At 36.2% G+C, this 19897-nt stretch overlaps 2 protein-coding genes and 1 long non-coding RNA gene across 6 annotated transcripts; 1 reads left to right on the top strand and 2 right to left on the bottom strand.

The window, feature by feature from the left end:
• Nucleotides 1–23: 23 nt before the first annotated feature.
• On the bottom strand, nt 24–1373 carry LOC148982036 (uncharacterized). Its single transcript, XR_016155150.1, has 3 exons — nt 1282–1373; nt 735–896; nt 24–350 (listed from the first exon to the last, which is right to left on the bottom strand). It is a non-coding gene; the product is annotated as an uncharacterized LOC148982036 (long non-coding RNA).
• Nucleotides 1374–1382: 9 nt separating this feature from the next.
• mlx (MAX dimerization protein MLX) lies at nt 1383–7948 on the top strand. Of its 4 annotated transcripts, none has more exons than XM_089128652.1 (9): nt 1383–1479; nt 2296–2335; nt 2567–2656; nt 3096–3205; nt 3843–3945; nt 4046–4145; nt 5293–5494; nt 6646–6681; nt 6771–7948. In XM_089128652.1, exons 1-9 carry the CDS (start codon nt 1411–1413, stop codon nt 6807–6809), a joined length of 789 nt encoding a protein of 262 aa, XP_088984778.1. In that variant the 5' UTR covers nt 1383–1410; the 3' UTR covers nt 6810–7948. The 4 variants fall into 4 exon arrangements, with proteins under 4 accessions (XP_088984778.1, XP_039542250.1, XP_088984779.1 ...); XM_089128653.1 differs by having other exon boundaries at nt 1388–1479; nt 2299–2335; XM_039686316.2 differs by having other exon boundaries at nt 6646–7948.
• A 68-nt stretch (nt 7949–8016) lies between these two features.
• psmc3ip (PSMC3 interacting protein) lies at nt 8017–17654 on the bottom strand. Its single transcript, XM_039686318.2, has 8 exons — nt 17495–17654; nt 17228–17328; nt 10825–10914; nt 10638–10749; nt 10394–10539; nt 8881–8934; nt 8300–8359; nt 8017–8169 (listed from the first exon to the last, which is right to left on the bottom strand). Exons 1-8 carry the CDS (start codon nt 17514–17516, stop codon nt 8113–8115), a joined length of 642 nt encoding a protein of 213 aa, XP_039542252.2. The 5' UTR covers nt 17517–17654; the 3' UTR covers nt 8017–8112.
• Nucleotides 17655–19897: the final 2243 nt, after the last annotated feature.

Below are 19897 nucleotides of genomic sequence, written 5' to 3'. Positions count from 1 at the left end.
TGTTGATGGTCACTCCACAGTGAACGCACTGCACTTTTTTCTGGATACGAACATTTTTGAGAACAGCCAGGGATTTTACAGGCAAGGAGACACCTTCAGCCACAGCTGGTTCTTTAAAGGAAACTTCTTCATTTGAAATAATCGGTTCACTTGGAATAATTGGTTCACTGCTGGCAACTGGTTCAATGAATGCAGCTGTCTCAACAGTTTCTGTGGGTGGAACTTGTCTTTTGAACATACTTGTAGATGTTTTATAATCTGGACTTTCCTTATGACTGTTTTTGAACAGTAGCAACAGTGAAAATGTGCCTGTACTCTGCACTGCAAGTTGCACTTGACAATAAGGAATTCTGAAAAATAAATAAATAAATAAATAAAAAATATATATGAATTTTAATGTAAATAAAGGGATAACACTTAATGTCCTGAGTCATAATGGCATAAGTCGTGGTAATGTGGGTATGGTATAACTGATTAAATAAACAATTCATGTATTATTGGGATTATGACTATTTTACTTATGAGATAGACTGATGTAAGAAGCATGCTAAAAAAGGTCAACAATATGTTATTTAGTTGTTCAAGCATTACAACACTATAAGACTTAAATAAAGCAAATTAGGCTAATAAGCAAACGATAACGTCAGTACAGTAATTTCAACATTATGAACATGTATAATAATGAAAAACGTTTAAATTATTTCGAATAAAAAATAAAATCAATGCCAACTTGCCTTGATGCTGTACTGCCAACGGGAGACATGATTCTTTACCACGTGAAGTTCTGTGGTGGGTTTGAAAACTTTTGGTCCGCAGAACGGGCAATGATAATTACAGCAACAGCTCTGGCATCTCTGAATGACAACCTGCTCATGTCGCAACACTGTTCTGTGCATCTATGAAGAACGTTAAATGCATTTCAAAGGTTATTTCTTGCGAAGTTAGCGATGCATATCCTGGCTAGTGAGTAACGTTAGCTAGACTGACAACACATGTTAGCTTACCCTAGCTATAAACAGTACCAGCAGTATTATCCTAAACTAACTAACGTTACTTTAACGTTACTTTAGATAGGTAGACCACATCTACACGTGTGTGATAACGTTCAAGTTAACGCTAAAAACGACCTAAACTTACCATTTATGGATGGCAGTTTGGCGGACTAGTTAAACATGTCTCGGCGTTATCAAAAAGTATGAACACTATCAAAAATTTACTCAAATACACACACTAAATTATTAATCTATCGCGATTATATTAGTAATCAAAAGGTAGACTTACACTGATGAGAGCAAACAATGGACCACTTTCATCAAAATGCTGGTACTGGTTGTGGTCAGGCGCGTGGGGGCGAAGAATATATAGTGGGAGGAGTTGGATCTCTGGATCCGACTCCTCCCCGTGGATTTCATGTTCTGCAGTGAGGACCATCTCAAAATGACGGAAAACAGCGCGTCGCCGGAGGATCCCTGGCTAAAGGTAAAAATGTCTATTCAGATAAAGACCGTCTGGTGATTTTTAACAGCCGTTTCCTTCAAAATCGATTTCGTAACGTGTGTTTCTGTTAATCTGTGTAAGTCTGCAACGGTTGGTTTCACTTTCTAGCTCAGCTTGCTAGCCTTAAAGTTCAGCAAGTCAAAAGAATTACAGCTTCCCACGGCCGTGATCTTTAAATGTAGTATAATTAGCGTTGATTTAGACAATAAATCACTGAAGAAACACTGCAAAAAACGGTTCTGTGCTTAAAATAACCATTTATGTTGAAAATAACCGAGTGGAAGCTGTGTGACACAGATGTTTAACTTAAGAGTTGAATCTGCTAAGCTAATTCGCTTGTTGGATACATTGACTTTTATTCTGACAGTTTTCAAAAAGCATACATTAGAACGATAATTCTTGGGCATCGAACGACCGAATCGACTCTCCAGAGGGATACGGTTCGATTCAGTTGTCTTTGTTCCTCACTGTATTTATTCTTTTCAGTTCCTGCCGCATATTCATAAGCAACGAATAAAATATGCCCTCTTTTCCACAAGCTGTAATGACAGCTTGACAATATGACGATGATTGCTCAATCTGAGAGTTTGGAGAGACATTATGCATGTAGATTAAATATTACCTTTCAAAGGGGTTTATTTGGGACACCTCACAGTGGGGAGTTAGAGGTGTCCTAGTAAAAGGCAAGGCAAGGCAGGACAGGTCAGACATATATGATCAATAGTTGGCTGGTCTCTGATGTTTAGTCTGGCTGGCTTTGACTGTTCTTCTGTTTGTCTTTCTATCACCATGTCTCAGCAGACAGATGGCACCTTCAGCGACAACGGTTTTGATCACAGTGAGTACTCAACTACACAGTTACAGACTACATTGTGTTTTTAAAGATGAAGGTTAGACTTCAGGATAGGTTTGATGGAGACAGTTATGAAAACTTAAGTACATAAAAGGCGGATTTGACAAACTCAAACTAATTTGTTTGTGCTGTCAGTCAAATATTGTAGTTTAAGTAGCCAAAGTGTAACACATGTAGGTTATATATTTACACATATTTAAATTTCCATGTCTTTAGGTTTCTTTGCCGAAAATGCTTGCAAAGGAAGTTTGGTGTCAAGAGCCAACAGCATTGGATCCACAAGTGCCTCTTCAGTTCCAAACACAGGTGATGATACTACAAATCGCAATCATCTAATATCAAACATGGCCATTTTTTTTTTTTATTGATAAATACCCTTTGCTCTAAAATTGCTCCCCTTTTCTGGATGGTTTTCCACTGTTACAGTTAAAAAGAAATCAAAAATGCATCTATTTTCTAAATGCATCTCAAGTCAATTGTTATTGTGAACGATTCTTCTATACATTTTATTCTTATTTTTGACCTTGTAATTTTTAATAAATGTTGTAACTATCTCCTCTCTGACATGCAGGACTTTCTAATCATTTAGCGTTTGTTTGCCTCTTTTGTTTTTCCTATATTTTTCTTTTTCAATATCTGTTATATTTGGATGTACATCATAATACAAAAAAAAGTTGATACTGTAGACAGATAATAATCATGAGCACTAGTTGCTAACAGATGGTTGTTCTTCCCTTTGGTTTAGATGACGAAGACAGTGACAACAGACATGAGACGCCCTATAAGGAGTCCTATAAAGACCGGAGGAGACAGGCACACACACAGGCAGAGCAGAAACGCAGGGACGCCATCAAGGTAAGACTGAGAATAGCATAAAATTTCATATTACGGATGCCACGGGAACCTAAGTACTTGGAAGTGACGCTATGATCAATCATAAAAGCACATTAACTTCAAAACATTTCATTTTTAATATTGCAATGGTGGTCTTGTTTTGATTGGTCTGTCAGCAGCTGCACACGGTGACTCTCAATTCAGGGCAGCAACGGTGCTCATAAATCTGTTTAGAGAGGGTAAACATGGGACACGTTATGTTTAAAATATGGGAGAAAGAGCGAGCCTGATGCAATGAAAAGGAACAGTGCCTTTTTAAGATGCGTTTTTAAATTGTATACTCATTTTTATGGTCTTCATTTATTAATTTTCTAACATTAAATCACCAAGATAATATATATACACAGAGAACCACAGGGAGCCCTTCTATTTTGTTTTCAACAGCCAGTTCATAAGCGCTTATGGTGGAAGGTGGTAGGCACATGTTGTTTTCCCATATACGTTATAAGCGACCCAAACTCAGAACAGATGCAGAGATACTAACTGAGCCACTAAAAACAGTGTATCATGAGCTCCCCATGTGTAAAAGTACTCAGTGCCATGCTTCACACATGCAGCTCATCACTCAAAAGTGTCTGTTTGGATCTCTATCCCACAGAAAGGCTACGATGACCTGCAGTCTATAGTGCCTACATGCCAGCAGCAGTCTGACTTTACCATGGCCACACAGAAGATCAGCAAAGCTACAGTTCTGCAGAAGAGTGAGGACCTTCATTGTTGCCGATTAATATTTCCTTGTAACATCTTTTAGTCCAGAATGGAAAAGCTAAGCAACTCTGTGTGTGTGTTTGTTTTTAACAGCAATCGACTACATTCAGTTTCTCCACAAAGAAAAGAAGAAGCAGGAAGAGGATGTTTCCACACTTAGGAAGGAGGTGATGGCGCTGAAAATAATGAAAACGTGAGTGGTTGGTAATTCAGAGGGGGGCCAGAAACATATTTAACTGCTGAAGTTGACAAATATAGTTCCCCTTATTGTCCTGCGGGGCTGTTTTTGGGTGACATAGGGCTTTATCTGACAGTGTCACTCTTCTGCCAAGAAAGATAACACCCTTTAAGACCTTTGAGAGAGGGAGAAGTCTTCACATACTAATGTGGAAGTTCCTCCTTTATGTCTCTCGCGTTGACTGTTCATATTCTGTTGGATTGTAATTTTTATGAAAATGCTAGAAAATTATTTCAGAATGTATCACCCGAATGTATTTTAGAATTTCTAACTCATCAAGTTGAAATGTTTTATATTATAGTTACAATTTTATGGATTGTGATATTGACCTTGTGGTTGCCATACAAACATCCCTGATGCTGACATGGCATTAAAAACTTAATAAACAACCAAACAAACTAATGTGACCACTAAGGCCGCAATTATGCTTCAGGTCTTGATTGCCGGTTCCAATTTGTTGACGAAACAAGTTTACAACCAGCTTGAAGGAACATGCTGACTTTTTGGGACTAATTCACTGTATCCCCCAGAGTTAGATAAGTCCATAGTCATACACACGCTTTTCATCTCCATCCGTGCTGTAACTCTGTCTGACGCACTCACCATTAGCCTATCCAGCTAGTATACTGCCCCCAATAAATGACATTTACGGTGAATAAGCTTAAGTCCCAAAAAGTCAGGCTTTTGCTTTAAATCTTTTAAAGGTGACTCTTATACCCAAGCTTTTCTGGGCCAAGTGTGTGGCGTAAATGCGGATATCAAAGGAAATTAAAATGGCGTGATTTGCAATGGATGCAGGCGAAATGATAATACGAGCTTTCGCTTTCTGCACCATCTTTAGAAGTTGTTCCAAAGGCTTAAAAGACAAACTTCAGCATGACTCCACTGGGTTGAGCCTTCTTCCTCCATTGCGCCATTGAAAAGAGTCATGTGATCGCAGTTGGTGACCAGCAGAGTCATTCGCCATCAACGCTTTTTCAATGACATAACTCACATTGACGGGAATATCCGATCTGTGCCACATGGGAGGGGGAAAAATCAGAATTGGGTCACTTGAGCCATCTAAAATGTGGCCTAATAGACACTGTGGTGTTTGTTTCAGGAACTATGAGCACATTGTGAAGGCTCATCAGAATAACCCTCAGCAGGGCAGCGAGCAGGTTTCAGATCAGGTGAAGTTCAGCGTGTTTCAGAGCATCATGGACTCTCTGTTCCAGTCCTTCAATGCTGCAGTGTCAGTCAGCAACTTTCAGGATCTCTCTGCCTGCGTCTTCAGCTGGATCGAGGAACACTGCAAGCCACAGGTAGCACACATTTGAGGCTTATTCACTGCTGAATTATGAGATGCACAACACCATTTTGTCTTGAATGTGTCTTAGAGCAGGGGCTCTCAACATTTTTGACTCCAAGGGCCGCCGTTGTCCACAACAATATTCAAAAGCCCCATGACTTTTCCAGTGATTCTGATTTACTGATAAGGATTAAGAATTTAAAAAAAATAGTTTTTACAATTTCTACTCGATAAAATATTTTAGAACTTGGTATAACGACAAAAGTATATTTATAAAATATCATTTACACTGAATACTCGATTGATATCTGGAAGGTGTGCAATAATGTTCCAAGTCAGTTGAATCACCGTTCAATATTAATGTGCTGTTTTCATTGAAGCGCACACAGAGTCATGCGCTGTACACACCAAAAGATTTTTTACATCTTATAAGACTTTCAAAATGTGATAGACCACACACACATGGTGTGCCATGATGTGATGAAGACAGCACACCACACACTAACAGATTTTCAACCAGTCTCAACTGAGTCTCAACTGTTAACAAAGGAAATCTCGCAAGACTTCAGAATGGCAAAGGATATGCTGGAAAAAAATTGCGATGATAGTTTTGGGAATGATTTTCACAGAAAATTTACGAAAAAACAAAACAAAATTATATTGTTTATATTGATATTGTTTCGTTTCATGTGATAATCTCCAGAGCGTGCATGCGTTTGTCCTCGGGGATCCGCCCCACACATCAGGATTTCTGATCGTAAATATTCAACATGTTGAATAGTCTTGCGAGATTTCGTTTGAGCTAGGCTCTAAATTAGAGAACAAAAGAACGCATTACTTATTCATTATGGTGTTTTTTAATGTAAAAACCAAGTGAACGTCGTAAGCTGACTTCAGACAACAATGTAATAAAATTTAAAAAGTCAGTTCATGACCCCTTTAAATAAGAAATAATATGTTTGGTGTTGTTTTTGCTCATTTTAAATCAGTCATCTTGAGGCCCCCTAGTTGAAGAATCACTCTTATACAGTCTTATAAGACATTTACACAAACTTGCTCTTTTTATGATCAGAAAGCTTAATTGTTTTTCTGTCATTCACTGGCACAGGCATAGATAAACATTGAAACTCCCTGACTGACCATGTTTTTCTGTATCATTGACAGACGCTGAGAGAGTATGTGGTGACTGTGCTGCAGCAGGTGAATAGTCAGCTGTACTGAAGTTGGCAATTTGTCTGTCCTTCAGGCTAACCTCTCATTCAAGAACAGAGTCTCTTTCTCACACACAGACACGCACTACTGGACTGGGGTGCACTCAAGAACTCTGAAGAGATGAAGCAGCGCTTGCTTAAGTATTGACTGATTTTGTGAAGTGTTTATAGCATTGATTCCAATCAATACGTGTGGAAATGTAATAATTTAATAAGGAGTAAGAGGTTTTCCTCTAGTAAGAGGGGAAAACATGTTTGTTATGTCATGTTCTGTTTCTTCATACACCATTCACCTATCATGCACGTTCTGTTTAATTGTTCTGAAAACACACCTTACTCCTAAAGTTTAATCATATGTACTTGTTTCATCTAAAACAAGAACCGTTTCATCAGTATTTGGATTTTCACAAGTCAACCACAAATATGAGGAATACCCAGCTGTCCGATTACACACCAAGTGCTGAGGTGTGAGATATCTCAGTTGCCTTTGAATGATTATGTTTAGCGTGCTGCATTCAGTTATCATCTTTACCTCATGTTTAAGTCGTTTTCCAAAGCACAACAAGCAACATTTTCACCATTGAGAAGAGCTTAGTGCTGGAAAGGGGAGCTGAGAGGTCTAATTACACTGTGATGCATCACTATCAGTTGGATTTTACATCCAAAAACAGCTGTCCCACATGCTTTAATATATTTAAAGTTATGCCAGGCTGAGCCATCTTTATTCATCTGTACTTAGGGATGCTGTGACCAAAGATTGCAGTGTCAAAGCAGAAATAATGGAAGATAAACCTCAAATCATTTTATGTACATTTTTAATCACCTGTGTGTCGCGCAATAATATCCAGTGTTTTATTCTACATTTATGTTAATGGTTTGAGCTCTTGTGATCAGCATGTTTTGTGCTGCATAAGCTATCATTGAAGGCACAGTCGCTTTCATGCGGGGTAGCAACTTCACATGGTGTGACCGCCCAATTCTATTTGTGTTTTAATGAATGTTAATTTAGACGTGACAAAAATTTGAATCGAAGTCTACTCAGGACACAGATTATTTTTATGTATCGAGATCTTTTTTTAATAACAGATGATTGTACAAATCAACTGTTTGACCTGTGCTGGAATAAGGGACTTCTTTACAAGTTAAGATAGAAACGAGGCTATGTCATGTAAAACTAGACTCCAGCGAGAGAATCTGGTTGAAATATTTTTGTATCAGTATACTTTTAATCGAAAAATAAACAATATTCAAACTTATGTACAGCTTTTGTTCTTTCTTTTTCAACATAACTTTTAAAAAATAGAATTGCTTTTTAACAAAACAGTTATCTTGCCGTCACAGAATTCTCTGTTACTTTCCAACCTTTCCAAAAGTCTGGCGTCCCAGCAACAGCATCTGAATTTAAACAGCGAGTCCTCCATCAGATGTTGGGCATTGTCACTTTATGGTCCTCGTCTGTTTCAATCCCAGCCTCCTCCTGATTTCAAACACATACACAAGATGAAAAGGGACGACTCAGATAGGCAACATTAACAATGATAAAAAAAAATAAAAAAATTACATGTTGAGAAAGTTCCAATATTTCTCATTTGCCAGTAATGACTCACCAGAAACTGTTTCTTGCTTTTTGGATACCCCTCCAAAATAGCTCCAACCATATCAGAAACCTGGAAGGTAAAAGGACAAAAAAAATTCTCAAAAGCTGTGCTAGGAGTTTCATTTCAGGGCACAAGAACCTTTCAAGCTAAATGTCTGTATAGTGTAGGAGGTTATATAGCACTATCAAGTATTGTTTGCTAGGACTGTTCAGTTGATACCAGTGTGCAGTTTCCATTCGTACATTTTTTTTTTTAATCGCAAGTAAGTAAGTGGTAAAACCCCACAACTGTTAGAACAAAAAAAAAAAACTCATAGCAGATCATCAAAAATTCAACTTTTTCCACCACACCTAAAGAAACCTTTCATATGAAGTAATTGACTTTTTCACAATGCAGTGCTAACAATACTTTTGAAATGCTTCTCATTTGATTTGCATAAATACATTTGACCAACACTTAATCCAACTGATCTTAATGGTTAATCACTGAACTGTTGGCACGCCTTACAGTGGTATCATTAAACATTAGCTGGCATTTTGTCTCCTGGGTAGAATTTAAACTTGTAAATAGATGTTTTTATGGATCATTACCATTCTCTTTCTCTTCCTCCACTCTTTCACATAAGTCTCTCGCTCCTTGGAAACCTGGAGGCCAAGAAATACATTTGTCAGCAACATAAGCATAATATATTGTTGACTGCCTCAAGACAGCAACATTTTAATAAACTTCAACTAATTAATTAAACATATTTCAGATATGCTAGAAGGCACTAGTTTGGTCTTTTTGAATTACTTGCAAAAAAGTATTTAATGGGCAATCCTCAATAATAAAGTTGGCTTGGGGCAAATGTGGGAGAGATTCAGGTCGGTGTATGGAACAGTCATTTGCAATGATTCGGCACTACATTTTGAGTTCATTAATCATGTATAAGGCTGGCTAATGTTAACATTTGGTTTTCTGTCATGTATTGAAAATTGTTGTAGAATCAGCTAATTCAAATGTCACTAAGGTGAAAGATGTCGAAACAGACTTTGGCTACGTTCAGACTGTCAGTCCAAATCCGATTTTTGTGCTTATCCGATTGAAACCCGATCAGATTTAGCAAGTGTCAACGGCAAATAGACATGAAATAGATTTTTACAAATCCGTTTCGAGTTACATTCATATATCGACATAAAAATCGGTTGCGAAACAAAACGTGGACAGTCAATCATTTAGATCAGATTCCAATCGGATACACTAATAATCAGATTTGGACCGACACATTTGTGAACATAGCATTTGAGAATGTTTTCCACCACATGCCACAGTTTTTCTGCAAAAGTGCATCTAAGAATTTGGAGCTGTTATGGAATTACAATATTACAGAAATGTTAGGTTTTTTTTATTGTAAAGTAAACTTTAAAATATACTACACTACCATTCAAAGGTTTGGGGATTGAATGATTTATGTTTTTGAAAGAATCATCTTATGCTTAACAATGTTGCATTTATTTGATCAAAAATGCATTAAAACAGTAATATTGTGAAATATTACAATTTAAAGGGACTATTATAATGTATTTTAAAATGTAATTTATTCATGTACTGGCAAAGCTCAAGAAACATTTATTATCAAGGTTAAAAAATTGTTTATTTATCTACAGTACACATACATAAACTAATCAACTCCAAATATTTCAGGTTGTTTGATGAATATGAAGTTCAATAGATTTTTGATTATTTAAAATAGGAATCTTTTGTCACATTATAATGTCTTTATACAATATCAACTGATCAACTTATTGAGTCCTTGCTGAATAAAAAACTTAATTTATTTTAAAAATATTACTTCTTGATCCCAAATTTTTGAATGATAGTTATTTCTTTAAAAAAAAAAAGCATGTTGCTAAAAATAAAATGTATCATCATCATAGAGTCGTAAATCAAATAAATCGCAGCCTTTGCAATTCATAATCGCAATAAACCAAATCGGTTTAAGCACAAATTCATGTTAATTGTGATTAATCGTGCAGCCCTATCCCTGACTAGATCCTGCATTGTGCATTTGACAAGCAAATGCCAAAGGATCAGCAGACAGTAAATAGCACAGTGAATTCGAACCTTCTCCCTCTCCTCGGGGGTCACATGGTTTGTAGCTGACTTGATTTTATCCAGCCTCTCTCTGTACCCAGAACACTCTGCCTGTAGCTCCTGGAACTGTGCCTTCATCTCTGCTGTGGTTAATGAGCTGTTCAACTCCTTAAGCTCTGTGGGCAAAATTGTGAACTTTCTAATCAAACACTGACAATCTGTGCACAAGTTCAACCCATTCGTCTTTTCCCAGCAGCACAATTTAAGTGCACACCTGTATCAAGCTGCCTGCAGCTCTGTGAGATGGTCTGTACTTCAGTGCTGATCTCCGCAATACGACTGTCCATCTTCTTAAGTTCAGCATCACTCACATCTCCAAACTGAGACTGAAGGAACAGAAGGGACATCTGTCAGGCTGATTCACAAACACTGGTTCTCTTATAAAACGGTATCACACCGACCTGGTCCGCAAAGTAGATCTTCTGCTTTCCATAGACTTTCTCTTTAATCTTTCCCTCATGGGCAAGCTGATCCATGGCTTTGACCACAGCCTGTGTAAATGCAGTGAAAACAAAATAGTGAGTGACCAATAGTGATCATACAGTACATACATTCATACATTTCTCATACATTTTTATTTGTCATTTGTTGTTATAGATTTATATACACACACACACTCAACCGCATTCACATCCACACACACAGATTTATACTCACACAAGGTAACTATGAAATGTACATAGGTTCATGCATTTGAAGTTCATAACTTGGAATATTCGTGGAGTTGGTTCACTAACAAAAAAAAATAAAGTTTTAAATTACCTACAAAATACACAAGCAGATATATGTCTAATACAGGAAACACACCTCTCACAATATACACAAAATAGCTTAAAAACTACACATTTCAACCACTGTTTTTCCTCCCACTATAATTCAAAACAAAGAGGAGTATGCATCTTAATAAACAAAAAAATACAGTTTAACCACCATACAACCATTTCCGATCCTGAAGGCCGTTTTATCATTATTAACATTTCAATCAATAATAATCCAATCACAATTGGCAACATCTATGGACCAAACTCTGATGATTCCTCCTTCTTTGCAAATTTCTTCTCCTCTCTTTCAAACATTTCCAACGGTCCAATAATTATAGGGGGAGACTATAATACTGTAATCAATCCATCATTTGACAGGTCAAAACATACAGGTAAATCTTCGCAATCCTCCAAAACAATAAAGCAGTTCATGAGTGATTTTGGTCTTTGCGATGGTTGGAGGCTACAACACCCACTCGCCAGAGAATACACCTTTTATTCTAACGTTCACCAAACCTACTCCCGCATTGATTTCTTTCGTAGCCAGTAATTCAATCATACCAAATATTTTAGAAACCAAAATACATCCGATCACTATCAGTGACCACTCTCCGGTAACTCTCCAAAGTCGTCAGCATTAGGGTTGCAACGGTATGAGATTTTCACGGTATGATAATCGTCTCAGAAAATATCACGGTTTCACGGTTTCACAGTATACGATATTAAACTATCATTATTATAATCATCATCAGCTACAATGGCCCTTCAATGAATAAAAACAGATATTGTTTTTGGTTGAACATGGTTTATTGTAACAAAGTTTTTTTCAATAGTCTTTATGAAATGTATATTTATTTCCTCAGAAATTCTGGGTTGTCTGAAATAACTGGTCTGGATTCTGTGATTGAATACAAAATGTATTTTTGAGAATGCAATCAGATAAAATGTAACAACTTTAGTTTGTCTACACAAGAGAAGTTTAATAAATTAAAACATGGACAAAAAAACTATACACAATAGTAATATATTTTAGTCATAGGCTAAACCAAACTTTTTTTTTCCAGGTTGTACTGAACACCTATGAGTTTCAGTCAGTGTATTTGATGATTATTCTTTAAAAAAATAATTATAAAGTGCACATTAAGTGTTCTCTGTCTAGATATGTTCATGTGTTCACGTCTTCGTAGTGGCTGAGACAGCTTTAAAAACCATGAGCGTCATGCGTACTTGAGTGTGTACTAGATCTACTAACTAGACGAAACGGCGCTGCTGCTCATTCATACAGAGACGCGCTGAATATAGAAGGGGCTTGCACACCAGTCTTTTTGCGTTGTATATTCACAGACACGCAAATCGCGATTTGATTTAGGCTACTGCATAGCTATATTTTGCTTTATTCATCCATCTATCTTTTTAAATCGCACATTTTACGTGGCATCTGTTTTGTAACGCAAAAAGACGCATGTGTGCGTCTTTTTGACAGACCGGGATTCCCTCAGCATGACAGAAATAATATGGCCTTAAGTTATAAAAGTTATGAATAACCTTTATCTTCACGGAGGGATGGTGTTCCTGAATATGGGAGAACATGTTCGACGTGTTTACTCCTTTTGCAGCCACTCTTCGTCCACCTTGCAAACTGGATATCCATCTTCAAGGACAACACCACGATCGTTTTTCGGATATAAGTTACAAAATATTCCCATACTGCAGATTTTATTTATTTTTTCGGCGGGAGATAGAGATTCGCAGCCTCTGTCTCGGACATTTTCAGCGCTGTACGGATATGGAGTAAGCAGTCAAGCTGAAAGAAGTTGCATGCGGCAGTGCAGGTTTAATTCTGTTTTTTTTTTTTTTTTTTTTTTTTTAACCGCGGATAAGCAAAAGTGCACGATATGATAATCATACATGTCAATATCGCGATAAACCGCCATACCGGTATACCGTTACAACCCTAGTCAGCATCACTGCTCTGGGAAACATGGAAAGTAGTTTTACGGGGGAAAATTATATCATATTCAGTACATAAAAAGAAAAAGGACAGAGAAAAAGAAACACAACTGGAAGAAAGAATAAAAGAATTAGAAATTTTACACGCAAATAATCAATCAGAAAGCACCTATAAAGAAATTAGAGAAAACAAATTTTTGCTCAATGAAATAATAAACAAAAGAAACCAATTTCTGATTCACAGGCTCCGTCAAGAAACTTTTCACCATAGCAATAAATCCGGAAAATATTTAGCCAGTCAAATTAAAAGAAATAAAGAAAAAACAGCTATAACCTCCATCAGAAACTCGGCAGGGAAGCTAACCAATTCACCAGTTGAGATAAACAGGACATTTCAAGATTACTATACTAAATTATACTCATCCGATCTTGATCCGAACCAAGAAGACATAACCCAATTCCTCGATAACATCATTCTACCAAAACTCAACATGGAACAAATAAACACACTAGAATTACCAATCACAGAAAAAGAACTTCACTCTGCACTGAAAAGCATGCAAAATAATAAAGCACCAGGTCCAGATGGCTTCCCTGCTGAGTTTTACGAACATTTTTGGTCAACCTTACACCCACTATTTAGCAGAACAATAACAGAAATAAAACACAATGCAAAGTTCCCTTCCCACATGAATACAGCACTTATATCACTCATTCCTAAACCTAACAAAGACCACACCTTCACATCTAACTATCGTCCTATCTCACTCATAAATGTCGACATAAAAATTATTAGCAAAGCATTAGCCCATAGAATTGAACAAATTATACCATATATAATCCATCCTGATCAGACTGGCTTCATAAAAGGTAGACATGCATCTAATAACACCCGCAGATTATACAATTTAATGCATTACTCATCAACACAACAGAAAGATACTCTCATTGCCACATTAGACGCCGAAAAAGCTTTTGACAGGGTCAACTGGAAATTTTTATTCACCACGTTACAAAAATTCGGCTTTGGAGAGTCATTTATTAACTGGATCAAGATTTTATACACATCACCATCGGCCACAGTCACAACGAATGGACTAACATCACAAAGCTTCGCACTGCATAGGGGGACGAGGCAGGGATGTCCACTCTCTCCATCCCTATTTACCATTTTTATTGAACCTTTAGCAGCAGCTATCCGTCAAAACCCAGCAATCAAAGGTATTGAAACACCACAACAAATACATAAAATCTCACTCTATGCAGATGATATCCTACTATATATACAAGAACCCCTAACATCTACTCAAGAAATAATCAAAACAATCCAGTCCTTCTCAAAAATATCCGATTATGCAATAAACTGGAATAAATCCTCCATCCTCTTTACATAAAACCAAATGGGATGTGGCACCCCATCAATCACCAATACCTATTTGTCAGGATCACATCACTTACTTAGGCATTAAGATTTCCTCCAGACTGTCAGAGTTGGTAACACTCAACTTCACACCACTACTAAAAAAAATAGAAGATGATTTGCTCAGGTGGCTCAACCTCCCAATCTCCATAATCGGCAGGATAGCAGCAAAAAAATGATGATTCTACCAAAAATTAACTACCTATTCTCAATGATTCCAACCCACCCCACACTCACCTGGTTTAAATCACTAGACTCCATTATAACTCACTTCTACTGGAAAAATAAAACGCCAAGGATAAAACTCACTACACTACAAAAGAGTAAGGTTCAAGGAGGACTAGAAGCACCAAATTTCCAATATTACTCAATGGCTAACCAACTGCAATACATATACAAATGGATTCACCCCACCCAATCTGATATTATATGGCTAGATATAGAACAATCACTATGCAAAGAATTAAATATAGCTGACATACCGTTCCTCACCAAATCAATTAAACAACACACATGTTTTAATGCAGTGACTATAGCCGCCACTCTGACAGCCTGGTGGAAATTTCACCAAATCACAAACTCTACATTAGCTCCATCTAACCTCACTCCACTATGGAACAACCGTGATTTTATAAGCAATAAAAAAACATTGAATTTTCACACATGGGCGGAAAGGGGTATCACCCACATTAAGCATATTTTCAAATCCAACACATTTAAACCATTTCCACAACTGGCTCAGGAGTATGGCATCGGTAACAACGAATTTTTAAAATACCTACAAATCAAATCTTCTGTCCTGGCAAAAATAAACATCAGAGATACAAATTTAGAACTTCCACCGGCAATATCAGACATGGTCAACATTACCGCTCCAAAAAAACTGCTCTCTAAAATATACAAAATTATCTCAAATCAACTTCAGACTATATACTTACCAACAATAAAATGGGAAAATGATCTTTCAATAGCCACTGATGCCAACTTCTGGACCCAAATCTGTAAAAACGTTTATCTCATGTCCAAAAATGCGAATCTTCAGTTAATACAATACAAAATACTCCACAGAACACATTACACAGGCAATAGATTAGCTAAAATGGGTTTCACATCAGAAGTTTGCACACATTGCAATCAAAATTCTACAGATACATACATCCATGCAACCTGGCACTGCACTCCAATCAAACACTTTTGGGAAGAGGTCACACAATCACTATCCACTATAGTTGGCTGCCACATCCCATTGTCGCCTTCCCTTTGCTTGCTGGGGGACCTCACAATAATCACTGATAAAACTATAAACTCTAAAATACTCCTCATAGCGCTAACCATCGCCAAGAAAACTATCCTCATGAACTGGAAAACCAGAAATAAATTACACATTAACATTTGGAAAAATCTTATTACAGACTTCATTGCAATGGAACTCGCATCTCCCCTTCATAATTACACATCTGAAACTGACCTCTACCGTCCAACACTTTCTGACCTCTTACAGCTATGAATCCCTTCTCTGTTCTTAACTCAGACTATAACCAACCCACGAATATTTGTGCATTTTAGTTGTTCGAACTTGTTTTTGTCATCATTGTTATTGCTATCTTTACTGTCACTGTTATGATTACTATTTTCACTTTTATTTTATTTTTTTGTTGTTTCATTGTTGTAATTACTGTTGTTGCTGTCTTTTGCTCTCACCGTTGTGATCACCACTGCCATCATCATTGTCATTTATTATTATTATTATTATTATTATTATTATTATTACTATTATTATTATTATTATCATCAATATTGCCATTGTCAATGCTGTAGAATTAGAATGTAGAACTAGAATTAAGCATCATTGTCATCACTAATACAATAACTTCCCCCTTATCTCTTCATGGGTTTTTAATGCACCACAACATAGAAAAGGGAGAAAAAAAAAAAAAAGAATAAATATTTGGAAAAACATCGCAAACACCAAGGCAGGCAAGAAGTAGTCTCAACGGGACAGCATCTCTGGCCCAATTTGAGACATTCTCGCACTGTACTCCCTCTTTTAATGCACTTTAGACATTGCACATAACACACACACAAAAAAAAAAACACAAAAAAAAAAAACAGAAAAATAGGAAAAGATAGGGATTGATGAGATGTGGGGGAAGGTTGTCTTATATTATATTATATTATTATATTATATTATTATATTTTGTACAGGATTGACAATGGCAATTGTTACATAGGAGGAAGGATGGAAATAAAAATCTACAAAAACAATATGGGCAGTATGGTGGTAGTGGGGAGTGATGGTAATGACAATGGTAATAAATAATAAATGGTTACTTTGTGTACACACGCATACACATACCCACGCTCATACACACTCACTTACACACTTAGATCAAACACTTAAATCACTCTTGCCACTGCTGGAATTATGGATTTACAAGATTGCTCAATACTGCACTATGTTGGTTTGTTTGTATGTATGTCTGACTGTTAAAAAAAAGAAGAAAAAAAAAAGTGATCATACAGTACACTCAATTAAACAACTGCACAAATGACCACATTTAACAAATACAGTGAATATCACAAAGAGCTCCTGAGGTATCACAAACTGCTGGACAGATGTCATCAAAACAAAACTGGACAAAAGTGTTTGATCTGAAATGTTTTGCTTTTTACCGTTTTACCCAGACCACACTGCTTCTGTAGGTTGGTAAAAACATCCTGAGCACTATAGGGTCTGTTTTTCTCATTGAGGTAAGCGAGGATCTGTGCGACACCTGTGTGTGTGTCAGAGAGAGAAGAATGCAAATCCTCGAATGTATTAAATTATAGATGATTATTTTCTAGCAGCGGAACGTTAGTCCTATATCATTAACGTAATACAATTACAACCAAATAAGGCATAACACGTTCACTCGTGTAAGTTAAAGAAACATCGCGTACCTGAACTGTCTTTTTTGCTCATTGTTAATTCAGCTTCAGACTAGACAGTCGACGATCGATCTGCAGCACTCTTATGTTGTTTACTTCAGTTCAGTCAGCTTTCGCGCGCCGAGTTGAATTGTGGGTCTACCGATGATGACGCCACGTACGTCTTCTTCTTCTTCTTCTTCTTCTTCTTCTTCTTCTTTCAGGTTTAATGGCACTTGGCAAACCAAACTTTAATGGTGCATTCCCGCCACCTACTGAATTGGAGTGTGGATCCTGTTAATTAAATGAGTATCCTTTAAAAAATGAAATAATAATTCATATATCTTAAATTGCTTTGGGCCATTCCCTAATAATGCTTTGATAGACAAATCTTCAATTTCTATTTCTCTTAATTCTTGTAATAATTTAAATCTTTCTCTCGTATACGCCTCACACTTCAACAATACATGTTCTACACTTTCCATATTTCCTGGACTGCATTTGTCACAATACCACGTACGTCATCTCGAAAGACGTCATTTGTTCTGTCCTCGCTCCATGTTCTCGATTATGGGCAGAGGCCTTGAAGTGGGGGTTTTGAAACTGAGTTGGAGGGCACTTGCGTCAGTTGCGTGCCATAATGTTGCCGTTTGGAACCTATGGTCAATGATGATGATGATGGCTAATAATTGTAGTCTGTAGTCTATCTGTTTGGAACTGCATAAAGTATAAAATACCAGTGTGACGGTACTACCATAGACTGTAAAAAATACTTACTACTGGACCAGTTGCGAAAACCACGCCCCTTAACCGAAAGCCACACCCAATATTATGTATAAAGATAAATATACATAATAAGATAAATAAACAAAAAATCATAAACCAAGTAAATAATAAGAGGTGATTTTTTTTCCTGTGCAGTTGCTAGTGTTAACGAGTGTCCAAACCAACCAACTTCTTGTTGCAACTTGCAAGTATATATATATATATATATATATATATATATAGTATAATTAATATGCGGTGTGTGTGTGTGTGTGTTTGTATTTCTCTGCTCTCAACTTTAAAACTTGCTGTCTCATCTTTGGACCCTACCTGCATAACCTTAGACATGTCTTACCTATGAAACTTAAACAAGAAGACAAAATATGTGCAAAAAATTACCATATTGGTAAAACATTAGATCTATAATGCAAGTTTTTCAAATTAAGTTTGCTGTTTATATTTAGAAATTATTTTCAACACTAAAATTGGTTTACATTAAAAAGTTGTAACAAATAGAAGTTATTTGATTATAATTTGTAAAAAAAATAAAAAAAAATAACTTGCTGTAAAATCAGGGCTTTTTACTACTTAAATATAATATTATTATAATATTTTAATTGTATTACCTTTCACCACAGATTGGTTGTATATTATCCTGTAATATTGTATAATGTAAAAAAAAAAAACATTTGTTATCAAAATTTGTTTCCCTATTATAATAATAGTCCTTATTATTAACAAATAGGACAAATTATAGACTTGAATCCTAATTTTGATTAGCTCAGTAAGTCAAAAAATATCTGTTAGTCATCAATAAATGTTATTTATAATATATTCATTCACTTGTTTATTGTCTTGCACATCAAAAGTTATCAAAATCAATTACAGAGAATAGAAGAGGGCAGTACTACTGTACAGAAATAAAAATCACTGACATTGCAGAATCCAGCTACAGAAAGACTCCTGTAAAAACACTCACACAAAGAAAGAAAAGATGACTGATTCTGTATTTTACATTTTCCTCAACATGGCAGACTGCTAACTGATTTATTTTTAAATCACTAACATCAAAACAACATCAATAGATGACACAGGGCATAATTTTGTTTTATGTATAAAACACCACTTCATTGTCCAATTTGAATTGCTGGTGACGTTTCTTTAAATCGACCACAAAGAGGTGAAGAGACAGGGGAAAATGTCCCGAGATTTTTCCCACTAAATGGTGTTCACACTGACACACTTATAAAATATATATATATATTGATGCTTTTTCAAAATAAATATGGAGAATTTATCAATCAATTAAAAAAAAAGGTTTTTAAACAGAAAAGTGTGTCCATATAAACAGTAAATCATTAATTATAATGATGAATAAACATAAAAGTTAAAAAGGGGAAAATCTGCATTATACTTCAACCATTTTCAAAAAAAATAAGTATCCCACAACTTTCACAATCAAACCTTTTTTAACACAGCAATCAAAAAATATCAGCAATTCAAAATCTTAGGGCTCACAACCAAGCAAAAACAAGAGAAAAGTTGCAAAAGACGAAACATTCCAATAAACAGCACTCTTCTAACTCTTCTAACCTGGATTAAGACTTGTTTTAAATGTAATAAACAAAATGGAATAGCAGAAAGTGAAAGATAAAAGCTGATTCATCACAT

Source organism: Pimephales promelas, chromosome 3 (assembly GCF_988280905.1).
Source record: "Pimephales promelas chromosome 3, fPimPro1.hap1.1, whole genome shotgun sequence".
NCBI lineage: Eukaryota > Metazoa > Chordata > Actinopteri > Cypriniformes > Leuciscidae > Pimephales > Pimephales promelas.
Note: the sequence above shows the minus strand (reverse complement) of the source record. Positions and strands in the feature narration are given on the sequence as shown.

What these genes read in the sequence shown, in the direction of transcription:
- psmc3ip (XM_039686318.2), bottom strand. Translation starts at nt 17,516, where the DNA reads ATGAGCAAAAAAGACAGTTCAG. An exon ending in AGTGTGGTCTGGGTAAAACG is followed by an intron (nt 10,915 to 17,227) that starts GTAAAAAGCAAA and finishes GCATTTACACAG; the next exon opens with GCTGTGGTCAAAGCCATGGA. An exon ending in CCCCCGAGGAGAGGGAGAAG is followed by an intron (nt 8,935 to 10,393) that starts GTTCGAATTCAC and finishes CTTGGCCTCCAG; the next exon opens with GTTTCCAAGGAGCGAGAGAC.
- mlx (XM_089128652.1), top strand. Translation starts at nt 1,411, where the DNA reads ATGTTCTGCAGTGAGGACCATCTCAAAATGACGGAAAACAGCGCGTCG. An exon ending in CGACAACGGTTTTGATCACA is followed by an intron (nt 2,336 to 2,566) that starts GTGAGTACTCAA and finishes CCATGTCTTTAG; the next exon opens with GTTTCTTTGCCGAAAATGCT. An exon ending in AGGAACACTGCAAGCCACAG is followed by an intron (nt 5,495 to 6,645) that starts GTAGCACACATT and finishes TATCATTGACAG; the next exon opens with ACGCTGAGAGAGTATGTGGT.